This window comes from Anolis sagrei, chromosome X (assembly GCF_037176765.1).
Source record: "Anolis sagrei isolate rAnoSag1 chromosome X, rAnoSag1.mat, whole genome shotgun sequence".
Taxonomy (NCBI): domain Eukaryota; kingdom Metazoa; phylum Chordata; class Lepidosauria; order Squamata; family Dactyloidae; genus Anolis; species Anolis sagrei.
This window is the reverse complement of record NC_090034.1, coordinates 34,925,875-34,938,372: the sequence shown is the minus strand read 5'-3', so window position 1 is coordinate 34,938,372 and position 12,498 is coordinate 34,925,875. Positions and strand designations below refer to the sequence as shown.

General features: G+C 44.3%; 2 protein-coding genes across 6 annotated transcripts in view; one reads left to right on the top strand and one right to left on the bottom strand.

Annotated features, from left to right (window-relative positions):
• The window catches only part of COMT (catechol-O-methyltransferase), a 39,084-nt gene extending 28,207 nt beyond the window's left edge, over positions 1 to 10,877 (bottom strand). Inside the window, exon 1 of one of the 3 annotated variants that reach the window (XM_060785868.2) lies at positions 10,855 to 10,877. The gene's annotated coding sequence lies outside the window, so the exon portion shown is untranslated. Of the gene's footprint in view, positions 1 to 6,636; positions 6,813 to 10,854 lie in introns of those variants that run through there. The other 2 variants (XM_060785867.2, XM_060785864.2) reach the window with 2 other exon arrangements.
• The window catches only part of TXNRD2 (thioredoxin reductase 2), an 86,656-nt gene continuing 81,106 nt past the window's right edge, over positions 6,949 to 12,498 (top strand). For 2 of the 3 annotated variants that reach the window (XM_060785859.2, XM_060785860.2), the window contains exons 1-2: positions 6,949 to 7,061; positions 12,244 to 12,309. In XM_060785859.2, coding sequence (XP_060641842.2) covers positions 6,983 to 7,061; positions 12,244 to 12,309 — 145 coding nt within the window. In that variant the 5' untranslated portion in view covers positions 6,949 to 6,982. The remainder of the gene's footprint in view (positions 7,062 to 12,243; positions 12,310 to 12,498) is intronic. The other variant, XM_067473181.1, reaches the window with a different exon arrangement.

The window sequence follows — 12,498 nt, the reverse complement described above, 5'->3', positions numbered from 1 at the left end:
GGCTCAACTAGATGGCCCATACGGTCTCTTCCAACTCGATTCTATTACTTGTTACACAGTTTTCCTTTTTTCCAACTGCCTTCCAATGTATGAGCATAATCATTTCTTTCCAATAAGTCAGAGCATCTCTGGACATGTCCAAAGAATGATAGCCTCTGGTTAGTCATCTTGGCTTCCAGGGAGAGTTCAGAGTTGTTTGATCTTGGAAAACGTTACTTTTATAGACAACTACTCCCCAGAGAGAAAGGTCAGAGTTTGACAATGGCAGCAGCATTTACATCCCTCCCATTTCCCATTAGTGGGACTCAAGGTGCTGTCAATTAGATCACCCCCCTCCCTCCCGACTTTCAGAAAAAAAAGTGAAGACGCGCTATGGGACCAAGCCTTTGGACAATAATTTTCAGTGCAGTAAGTGTTTATGGAACAGTGCAATTAATGACTGTAATGGCTCCTGGAATATGCTTTTGGATTGTTTGATTTTAATTAACTGTTTTAAGATAAATATGTTTTAATTATTTGGTTTTAATATATATGTTTTATTATGTTGTGTATGTATATATGGCATCAAATTATGCCTGTTTTGTGAGCCGCCCTGCATCCCCTTCGAGGTGAGAAGGGCGGGAAATAAATGCAGTAAACAAATAAATGAATAAGGCAGCTTAGAGCATCATCCCTTGAAGATGTCCTGTGGATCAAGGGGTAAGATGTTTGCTCTAAAACCATAGCCCGTGGAATTCTAAAGGTGCATTTCCCAGGGGCTCCATGGCCACTCCAGGTAAAAAAACAAACACTGAAACACAGGGCCAGATCAACTACACCCCAGAGTATTGAAGGAACTAGCGGAAGTCATTTCGGAACCATTGGCAACCATCTTTGAGAGTTCTTGGAGAACGGGAGAAGTTCCAGCAGATTGGAGGAGGGCCAATGTGGTCCCAATCTTCAAGAAGGGAAAAAAGGATGACCCAAACAACTACCGTCCGGTCAGCCTCACGTCGATACCGGGCAAGATTCTGGAAAAGATTGTTAAGGAAGCGGTCTGCAAACACTTAGAAACAAATGCAGTCATCGCTAATAGTCAACATGGATTTATCAAAAACAAGTCATGCCAGACTAATCTGATCTCTTTCTTCAATAGAGCTACAAGCTGGGTAGATGCGGGGAATGCCGTGGATGTAGCGTACCTGGATTTCAGTAAGGCCTTCGACACGGTCCCCCATGACCTTCTGGCAAGGAAACTAGTCCAATGTGGGCTAGGCAAAACTATGGTGAGGTGGATCTGTAATTAGTTAAGTGGACGAACACAGAGAGTGCTCACTAATGCTTCCTCTTCATCTTGGAAAGAAGTGACGAGTGGAGTGCCGCAGGGTTCCGTCCTGGGCCCGGTCCTGTTCAACATCTTTATTAATGACTTAGATGAAGGGCTAGAAGACAGGATCATCAAGTTTGCAGACGACACCAAATTGGGAGGGATAGCCAATAGTCCAAAGGACAGGAGCAGAATTCAAAACGATCTTGACAGATTAGAGAGATGGGCCAAAACTAACAAAATGAAGTTCAACAGTGACAAATGCAAGATACTCCACTTTGGCAGAAAAAATGAAATGCAAAGATACAGAATGGGGGACAATGCCTGGCTCGAGAGCAGTACGTGTGAAAAAGATCTTGGAGTCCTCGTGGACAACAAGTTAAACATGAGCCAACAATGTGATGTGGCGGCAAAAAAAGCCAATGGGATTTTGGCCTGCATCAATAGGAGCATAGTGTCTAGATCTAAGGAAGTAATGCTACCCCTCTATTCTGCTTTGGTTAGACCACATCTGGAATATTGTGTCCAATTCTGGGCACCACAATTCAAGAGAGATATTGACAAGCTGGAATGTGTCCAGAGGAGGGCGACTAAAATGATCAAGGGTCTGGAGAACAAGCCCTATGAGGAGCGGCTTAGGGAACTGGGCATGTTTAGCCTGAAGAAGAGAAGGCTGAGAGGAGATATGATAGCCATGTATAAATATGTGAGAGGAAGCCACAGGGAGGAGGGAGCAAGCTTGTTTTCTGCTTCCTTGGAGACTAGGACGCGGAACAATGGCTTCAAACTACAAGAGAGGAGATTCCATCTGAACATTAGGAAGAACTTCCTGACTGTGAGAGCTGTTCAGCAGTGGAACTCTCTGCCCCGGAGTGTGGTGGAGGCTCCTTCTTTGGAAGCTTTTAAGCAGAGGCTGGATGGCCATCTGTCAGGGGTGATTTGAATGCAATATTCCTGCTTCTTGGCAGGGGGTTGGACTGGATGGCCCATGAGGTCTCTTCCAACTCTTTGATTCTATGATTCTATGAACACAATTAAAGAATAAGAAACAAAAATTAGAATCAATATAAGAAAAACCAAAAATTACATTCTGAACAGAAATTTGCCAAATTGAACTTTACACCTCTTCTAGCAGAAAACACTTTGTGATTCTGCTACCACTAGCTCCAAAATTATTGCAGCACAAGATGGATAGGTGATGAGGCTAAGTGGGGTGCTGGCCTGTTGTGCATATCAAAACTGATTCTAAAAAGGGTTCCGTGGGCCAAAAAAGTTGGGAACTGCTGCTCTAAAACATACTTTAGCCATTGATTACACAACACCACAGCTGAGGTCTAAATATATGACCAATCCTGCCTCCTATTCATGGGACACCATGGCTAACATCTGAAGTCAATTGTCCTTTCTCCTTCCTACTGCAAACTCACAAAGCCCTGCAAAAGCATGCCCAGATCCAGGTTTGCCAGGCCAACCTTTGCTCAGTGAGGGGATTAAGCCAGGGCGTAGCGCCCTTCCTACTATTTCCAATCACCACAGATTGCTGATGCAGGCACACAACTGTTCAATGTATAGGGGTGTCGTTTCTCCTTTCTAGCAGGAACACGGCCACGCAGCCCATAAACCACAGAACACCTCCGTGATTCTGACTGTGTAAGCCTTTGGCAATACTTTGTTCAATGTATAATCATGACAACTCTGGAGAATTCAAGACCCTGAAGTATTGAATCTACGGCAAATAGTAAACATGACTTAGTAAACACGGATAGGTAGGCATCCCAGGCCTTCCAGCATTAAGCACGTAGTCTTCAAGGATTGGGATGCAATTTGATTAAAATCAGTGAGAAGTTGATACAAACAAAGGCCTGAGGCAAAACCCTCCAGGACATCAAGGGATAGCAGTTCCCCTCACCCTAGCCAGCAGAGACAATGGTGATTAAGTAAGACAAATGGTACTCCAACAAAAACAGGAAGGTTGGAAGTTGTACCTTGCTGTTGTAAGATCATTTATGATTGATTGGTTGATTGATTACCTTGATTGATTATCAAAATTGGAACTCAAGGTAGATCGGAACAAGAATATGATACAGGAAAACACTAGTCAGGTTGAGGATGTCTCCGCCAAAATGTTTGGGATCAGAAGTGATTTGAATTTTAGAATACCTGTATTTGCATATACATATTTGATGGATATACATGCATATAGATACATGACCAAAGACAAAACACAGCAGTCATTTGTTACATATACACATAGCATGAATGTAATTTTAAACATAGTATTTGAAAAATAAATTGCCTAAAACAAAGTTTGTGCACACTGAATCATCAGAAAGCAAACGTGTCACTATCTCAGTCACCTATTTTGGAGCATTTTGGAATTCCAGATAAGGGAACCTAAACTATAAAAGGTAATGTAGCAAATTACAATAGTTGAATTAAAAGTTTAAGGAAATGTACAGTAAACTGCCTGTATCAGCAAGGAATATGTTCTAGCATAAAGACATCTTGCCACACTTCTACCAGCAAAGTAAAGGAATGAAAAAGGTTAGGAAGGATTTCGGGCAAAGACAACAATGAAGTGAAAGTACATGTCCCAATCCTGTGTATTCAGGGACAACCTATTCATTAAGAGCCCATTCCTTAACACACTGTCAATTGCTGGAAGTCCACCACCATAAGCAGATCTGTGCTGCTGGAAGAAAGGAAACAGGCAAGGAGCCAAGCTAGTCAAGCATGGCATGGGAAGGAGTCTCATGGTCTAGGAGCAGCCACCAAAAATGCCCCTCCGGATCTCTCTTTGGAGGTAGTGGGACTGAGGTGGCCTAGCCTGAGGATCTCAATCCCCAGAAAGACTTGCTGGGGAGATTGCAGCCCTCCCGCGTTCTTAGAGGGTTCTATTGCTGTTGGTTGTTTAAATTTTGAGATGTATGTATCTGAAGCAGTTACGATTGAACCCAGGCCCAGAGCACCCTTCTTGCATTTTGGGGGTGGGGGGGGGGGGGGGAGAGGAAGGCACATGAGCAACACTGAGCCACTAAAAGGAACTGTCTTTCCTGGACAGATTGGCAAAAGAAATCAGAAGTAGAAAACAAAAGCAGAAGAGGAGAACTGAAACAGAAGCAAAGATTGGGCTAGTCCACAAGAAGAATAGACCACAAGTGAGAGCCTTCAGCCCAGAACAGGCACACTTACAGTCCGATGGCCAGGAATTCTGGGAGCTGAAGTCTAAAACACCTGGAGAGCCACAAGTGAGGCAGGGCTAGTTTATGTGTTTAGATAATAATGCTATAAACAAGGAGAGGATAAAGCAAAACTATGGGATCAAAGAGTGGAAAAAAAAACATCAATGTAAACTGGAAGAGCCAAACAGAGTCAGGGATGATTTCCTTGTACCATTAACCATTTGGCTGAGCCTGGGAAAATTATTTTTCCCCCAGCTACACTTTCAAGAGCTTGTAAGAGCTTCAGTCTAAATCAGTAACTCTCTCTCTCTCCCCAATGGGATTTATACAAGTTTTGACTTGCCATCCAGCAATTCATCTGCCTCTAGGTGGGACTAGCAATTGGATGCAAGCTTGTGGCAAAATAGCTCTAGCTCTGTGCAGGTACAACAACAGTACAGAACTGCCAGTAGCCATGCTAGCTGGGGGACACCATTGTTTTGCTGTTATAACTAGCTCAAGATTTCTCAATGAGATATAGATAGATAGATAGATAGATATAAAATATGCACACATACACAGTTCTTTATTGCATAAAATAGATATTTATCTATCTAAAAGTGAAAACATGTGCGTTTGTACCTCAAAGATTCTGATATGGATGGAGGGATCTGGATTCAATATGGTATACATATCCTTCACCGACCACTATGTAAAACGATATTATAGTTGGCCTCTGTATCCACAGACTCTCTATCCATTGATTCAATGGCCCTTTGATGGCAACCCTAAGGCTGATGTGTTTGAAACTCTTGGTGTAGAATTCATACAATTTGAAACCACTTTAACTACCATGGCTAAATGCTATGGAATTGGGGGAGTTGTAGTTTGTGGAGTCAACAGTACTCTGACCAAGAAGGCAAAAGACCCTGGGTTTTGGGAGTTTTCGTTCACTTCCATCCAGAGAGCACCGTGAACCCAACCAACTATGAATCTGGACCAAACTTGGCATGCATATCCAAAATGGCCAACTTTGAATACTGGTGAAGTTTGGAGAGAATTGACCTTGAGTGTTGGGATTTATACTTCACCCACTGCCAGAGAGCACTGTGAACCCAACCAACCAACCAACCAAGGATATGAACCAAACGCGGCCTGCAGACCCAACATGACCAACTTTGAATACTGGCAGTCTTGGAGGCTGGGAGGAGTACTTCACCCACATCCTTATACAATATCTCATGGGACCATTCATAAAACCCAACAACAAGCAATGCCTACTTCGAACATAGATCATTAGAAAGACCTAACCTAGACATCGCCGGGTGCCCAAATTAGTCATCTATAAATAACAGTCCCAACTCCTATAAGCTCTAGCCATGATAATATCTAATGATGAGAAATATGGGAGTTGGAGTCCAGCATCTGGAGAGCCACATAAAATGGCATGGCAGGACAGATTTGACCCATGGTCCTTAAGTTTGACATGTATTCCACAGTGTAGATCAGGCCACTTCCACCTGTGGCCATCCAGCTGGTTTGGTCTCCAACTCCCAGAATTCCTAACCATTGGACAAGGGGGCTCGGGCTTCTGGAAGATGGGAGGCTCAAATAGCTGGCGGGCCGCAGTTTGAACATGCCTAGTGTAGATGGTGGCTTAATGCCGTTTGGTTGCACTTGGACTTCAATGCTATGGGGTCCTATGAGTTGCAGTTTGGGGTGAGACACAGTATTGAGCCATGAGAGTTAAAGTAGTGTCAAACTGCCTTAAATCTACAGTGTAGAGCAGCCATGGGCCAACTTGGGCCCTTCAGGTGTTTTGGACTTCAACTCCCACAATTCCTAACAGTCTCAGGCCCCCTCCTGAGGAGGCAAAGGAAAGGGCCTGAGGCTGTTAGGAATTGTGGGAGTCGAAGTCCAAAACAGCTGAAGGGCCCAAGTTGGCCCAGCCTGGTCTAGAAGAGTACTGTCAGGGACTTAAAAATACCTCAGGCATTCCCCAAGGCTCTCCTCAGCCACCAGGCCCCAGAAAATGGCGCCTCCTGGAGCCAAAGCATAGAGAAGGCACGCCAAAGTGGGCCCCTTCCCTCTTGTGGGGTGTTTCTGTCCCCCTTTGACTCATACCAAACGTCCCTTGTCATGTTCAAACAGAAGGAAAACCTGGCTCACCCATCCATGGCCCCCAAACGCCGCTTCCCCTCATGACTTTCTCTTTGGACTGAAAAAGAAGGCTCCCGCTTGGACGCTGCCCAAGGGGACACACCTGTTGAGGCTCTGTCGGAGAAAGAGGCGGCTACCCCAGTGCCTGCTTCCCTCCGCCGTTTGGTGACACTCGCGTGATTCAACTTTCCCCATCCCCATGGCGGCTTCTATTCTTTTTTCTCCACTTTTGTTTTATTTTTTTCCTCTCCCCGACAGCCTGCAGGCACCTGAGGAGACAGCTTCTCTCACGTGACAGCCGGCGAGGACCTCCACGGGCGGGGGGGGGGGAGATCCTTGCCGGCTGCCGTACAGCATGGCGGCGCTGTGGCGAAGGCGGTCGCGCTGGTGGCTAGAGCTTGGGCTCTGCCGTACGGGTCGCGCCTTGTCGTCAGGTACGGGGGTCGCCTGAGTTGAGGGTAGGCTGTCCCCTCCTGTGAGGCAGCTCAGAGCTTTGAAGCTGGGTGGAGCTGAGTGACATGAGGTCATTTGACAAGGAAGAGGTCTAACAGGCGAAGACTCCTGTTGCTACTGCCAGGCAGGTCGAGGCCTACTAGATGCCTGCCTTAGTGCCTTCTCCAAAAACATGGGTGCATCTCCATTGTAGAGTGAAGGCAGTTTGGCCCCACTTTGACTGGCATGGCTCAAGGCTATGGGATCCTGGGATTGGAGTTCTCCAGCTCTCTGGTTTCCATATCATAGAGCCAGGGCACTTCAAGTGGGATCAATTCGCATTAGTTCTGAAGTGTAGATGCATACTTAGTCCCTTTAGGGTTGCCATAGGGGAGTGTCAAAACAGGGCATTTCAGCAGGGATTATGTGTTACCTAGATCCCATCTACACTGGCATATAATTCAGTTTCTGAATTCAGATGACCTGCTTTGTACTGTATTATAGGCCAATGTAAACTCATTATCATCCAGTTCAAAGCAGATAATCTGGATTTTATAAGACAGTGTACATGGGGCCCTAAACCCCATCTACACTGCCTCATACAATTCAGATTATGTGCTTTGAACTGGATTATATGGCAGAGTAGAACACAGGGCTCTTCCACACAGCCCTGTATCCCAGAATATCAAGGCAGAAAATCCAAGGATATCTGCTTTGAACTGGGTTATCTGAGTCCACACTCAGATAATGTGGGATTTTCTGCCTTGATATTCTGGGATATAGGGCTGTGTGGAAGGGCCCCCAAATGTTCCAGTTCAAACCATATAATGTGGATTATCATCTTTCATAATCTGGATGATATGACAGCGTAGAAGGGGCCCTATATGTGTGAGTTTGCATCTTGGGGCCCTTCCACACAGCCCTATAATCCGGAATATCAGGGCAGAAAATCCCACAATATCTGCTTTAAACTGGATATTCCAGTTAATAGCAGATAATGTGGGGTTGTATTTAGGGTTTAGAATGATGGGGGTAGCAAGCATCCCTTTTTTGCTGGCTCTTTCCTTCCTGTCTTTACCTCATATACCTTCTTTCTTTCACACCTTCCTTTCCTTCTTAATAAATGGTGATATAATAACATTTTTCTTTATTACCTGTCTCTCCTTAGGGCTTTAGGCAGGGCACAACATAGATCAAATAATACTGAAATACATCCCATAAAAGCTCATATTGAAATGTCTTTCTGGGCATATTAACATATTGCAACACAATAAATTTTCCCTCATACACTTTTTCTCCTTCTTCTTTCCTTTTGCATCCCTTCTTTTTCTTTCTTCCCTCCCTTCCTTTGTCCTTTCTTTCTTCCCTTTCTTACCCTCATACCTTCTCCCTTTCCTTTCTCTTCCTTCCGTCACTACTACTTCTTTCTTAGGGGCCTTCCAGACAGACCCAATATCCCAGGATCTGATCCGAGATTTTCTGTTTATCTCAGATTCTCTGGCAGTGCGGACTCATATAATCCAGTTTAAAGCAGAAAACCTGGGATCAGATCCTGAGATATAGGGCCTGTCTGGAAGGGCCCTCATTCCTTCCTCTTCCCTTCTTCTTTTTTCTTTTTTCTCTACTTTTTTCCTTTTTCCTTCCTTCCCTCCCTGTCACTTTCTTTCTTTTTCTATCTTTCCTTCCAGATACCTTTCCCCTCTTTTTTCTCTTTCTTCCTTTCTATTGTCTTCTCTCTGTCTCCCTCCCTTTCTTTCCCTTCTTTTTTCCTTCCTCCCCTCCCTCCCCTCATATACATCCCACCTAGATTAATTTACAGACTGTGTGAATAATTGTTCTTCAGCCAAGAAAGTATTGCAAATGTGAGTGACACATCTATCCAAGCAAATTATTTGTTTCAGTTGCTATCAGGCTCCTGACAATTTATACTTCCACTGAGGCTAGGTCTACATTGCCAAATAATGCCATTTGAACCTGTACTATATGGTCAGTGTAGACCAGTGGTTCCCAACCTGTGGTCCATGGATCACCAGTGGTCCCCAAGAACGAAAATGTGGCCTGCAGCCTCACCATTACTACACCGCTGCCTCAAAACTACATGGCAATGAGAGTGACTGGTCTCGCGAACCCTTCTTCTAGTGCCAATGGTGATGTCGGGAGAGGAGAGGCTGACTTTCCACGAAAATTTACTACAGCAATGTCAGCTCTAAGATTATTAAATATAGTTTTCAGTGGGTGAGCAGATGGCAACTACTGGATGGCATATGTTCTGTATCAGAAACTAAAGCTGATGTGGTCTCTCCAAGGCAATCTTCTGAATCAGCACCCCAAATAACCAAACCGATTCGTAACTCTTTTGGTGCTAATGTTGGAGAATGGTCCCTGGTCAAAAAAAGGTTGGGAACCATTGGTGTAGACCCATATAATGCAGGTTGAACTGCATTATATGGATCTACATTGACCATATCATGCAGTCGAAATGGCATTTGGCAATTTAGATCCAGCCCAAGAGTACACTGGAAAAAGTGCCAATCATGACCAACATTCTCCTGATCCAAGAGTTATTTGCTATCTTAGAGATGAAGAAGCGCTTTTACTTTTTGATCTAAGAAGCTTACGTACATCAGGTCTCTCCATCAGGGCCTTATTGAGCCATGCTGGTAGTGACAGTGCCCCTCTGCTATTGCAAAAGAACCAGCACATCCCATTGTGGGGGTTCATGACAACTGTTGTCCTAAGGGCTTCTGAAGGCCCATCCTGCTGAAGTGATCACTGCACTGATGATATCAGGTCTGAACAATTGTCACTACAGACTGCCAGGCTCCTTTCTCATTATACCACAACAGCATTATGATGTCACTCGAACTGTCACATGTCAAAGGGACCCCTAGGAACTGTAGTTCAGGGAGACTTGTGGCCAAAGCGACCCAAACTGTGAGTCGCGACACATTTGTGTGTTGGTGTGTCACACAAATGTAACAGGACATCTCAGAGTTGATGCAAAATAAATAATCATATATTTTAAATATATAAATGAAAGTTTTTCAGGAGATATATTGCGTCCCCATACATTTCGTTATTACAGTTCATCTACATGTACATGCATCTTATGAGGGGTTGGTTTCCCCTCTGGTTTGCTAGTGAAACTAAATTGCTATGTCACTAAATGATGCACGTCTCAACAGTGTGTCACCAGCATGAAATTTTTGGAAAACTCTGCTTTAGGATATGGTGTGGGATCACGATATCAGCTGGGGTTTGTTCCAGGACCTCCCATGGATATCAAAAATGGAGTGGAAATTCACTCCCTAAAGAGTTATCATGGGGAAAATGTGTCTCCACTGAAGCTTTCTTGCCAATCCTTGTTTCCACAAGCTGCATCTTCAGAACAGGGGCACAGATAGCAAAGGAAACACCAGAAAGGTGTTAACCCTTCCCTATACTATCCAAAGCCTATATGTGTATGTGTGTGTATGTATGGCTGGAGTTACACTTAAAAATGCACCTGTTCTGACTTTCATACAAATTCAACTTAAGAACAAGCCTACAAAACGTATGTTGTTTGTAACTTAGGGACCTCCTGTATGTTCAGTAGGGAAATAATCATTCTCTACTTTTGGGACAGATCACAGCAATGTGTGATCTGAAAGGGCTCGCAACATTTGCCAGCTGGTTGCTCGTCTGTGCCCTCCATGATCTTTCCTCGATCTTCTCCAGCCAGGCACCCTACAGTAGGAATAGCCAAGAGAGCCCCATAAGCTGTGCATGTTCATGCTGCCCCTCAAACCCCCTTACCTTTTGTCCGAAGGGAGTGTGATAAAGATGGTAGATGAGAGATGGGGAGTGCCTCGCTCCTGGTTTGGTTTGGAAGCAGGACAGGAAGAGGACAGATTGTCATATCACTGGAGTAAATGGCCTGGCGAGCGCTTCCTTTTCTATGATTTTGTGACCTCCTGAGTTACGCAATGCAAATGTCTGGGGAATAAGGGAAGGGAAAAAAAGTGCTGACTTGCAATCTTATTCTTGCAACAGTAATAATCCTTTAACTGTTTAGTATCCTAGCTTATACTGAAAGACTATTTTGTCATTCTGGTTTGGAAAGAACTGAGAGTCAAAAACACTTGCCGATAGGTTGCCAGTCAACCACTGCATCCCAATCAAACCAATCAAATCATTTATTTTGGTCATTGACTGCATCCCATTCTACTCCATGATAATTCTTGTGTTGTGATGCATAAGATGCCTATTCTCAAAAAGCCATTGTGTGTGTTCCTGCTCTCCCTAGATTTGGAAGTTGAGGATACAAATTCCGGGTCCCTAGTGCTCTTCCTGCATTCTGCTTTTCCCTCTGTATCCACGGATGCTGCATCCACAGATGCAACCATCCATGGGTGGAAATACGTTTTGAAAATCCCAAAACAAACCTTGACTTTGGCATTGTACACAAGGGTCTCCCATTTTTCTACACTCCATTGAATACACTGGGGCCATGGTTTTGGTATTCACTTGAGGTCCTGGGACCAAACCTCAGTAGATTCCATTGATATAATTATCTTATACCCATTTTGACCACTTGATACTCACAAAAGAAAGACGTTCCAGATCTTAACGAAACTAATGTTCAATATGTGGTCAAAGGCTTTCATGGCCAGAATCACTGGGGCCCCTTCCACACAGCTGAATAAAATCCCACATTATCCACACTGAACTGGAATATATGGCAGTGCGGATTCTGATAACCCAGTTCTAAGCAGATACTGTGGGATTTTCTGCCTTGATATTCTGGGTTATATGGCTGTGTGGTTTGGCCCTGGGTTGCCTTGAAGTTGCAAGGCTTTGCAATGCTAATCAAGGTGATTAATTTGCAACATTCACACTTGCCTCCAACAGACAAGAGTTCTTTCTCCCACCCCGGACCCTGGACAGATATATAAACCTCTCTTGCCTAGTTTCCAACAGACCTCACAACCTCTGAGGACGCCTGCCCTAGATGTGGGTGAAACGTCAGAAGAAAATGCTTCTGGAACATGGCCAGACAGCCAGGAAAACTCACAGCAACCCAGAAATTAATGTTAATGAATGTTAGCAGGCTCTGAATAAAGGAACTTAAACACATGTTGTTTCTTTAACTACGTTATCTTCCCTCTTGTTTTTTTTAAAGTGTACTTCCTTTCTTTTCCATAGGGGAGAGTGAGTATGATCTCATAGTCATTGGCGGAGGATCGGGCGGCCTCGCTTGTGCAAAAGAAGGTTTGTGCCAGTAATTCTTTGTGTTGTGCGTAGTTGTGCAGCCATTGGACCTTGCAGAGTCAGTTTAGTGGGATCTTTGGGTGGCCTTGAGTCTCTCTCTTGGCCTTGCTTGCTTGGATGATTGTAAGGATGAAGCTATGGATATTCGCTTGAACTCATTTAAGGAAAAGTTGGATAGATATTCGTGAT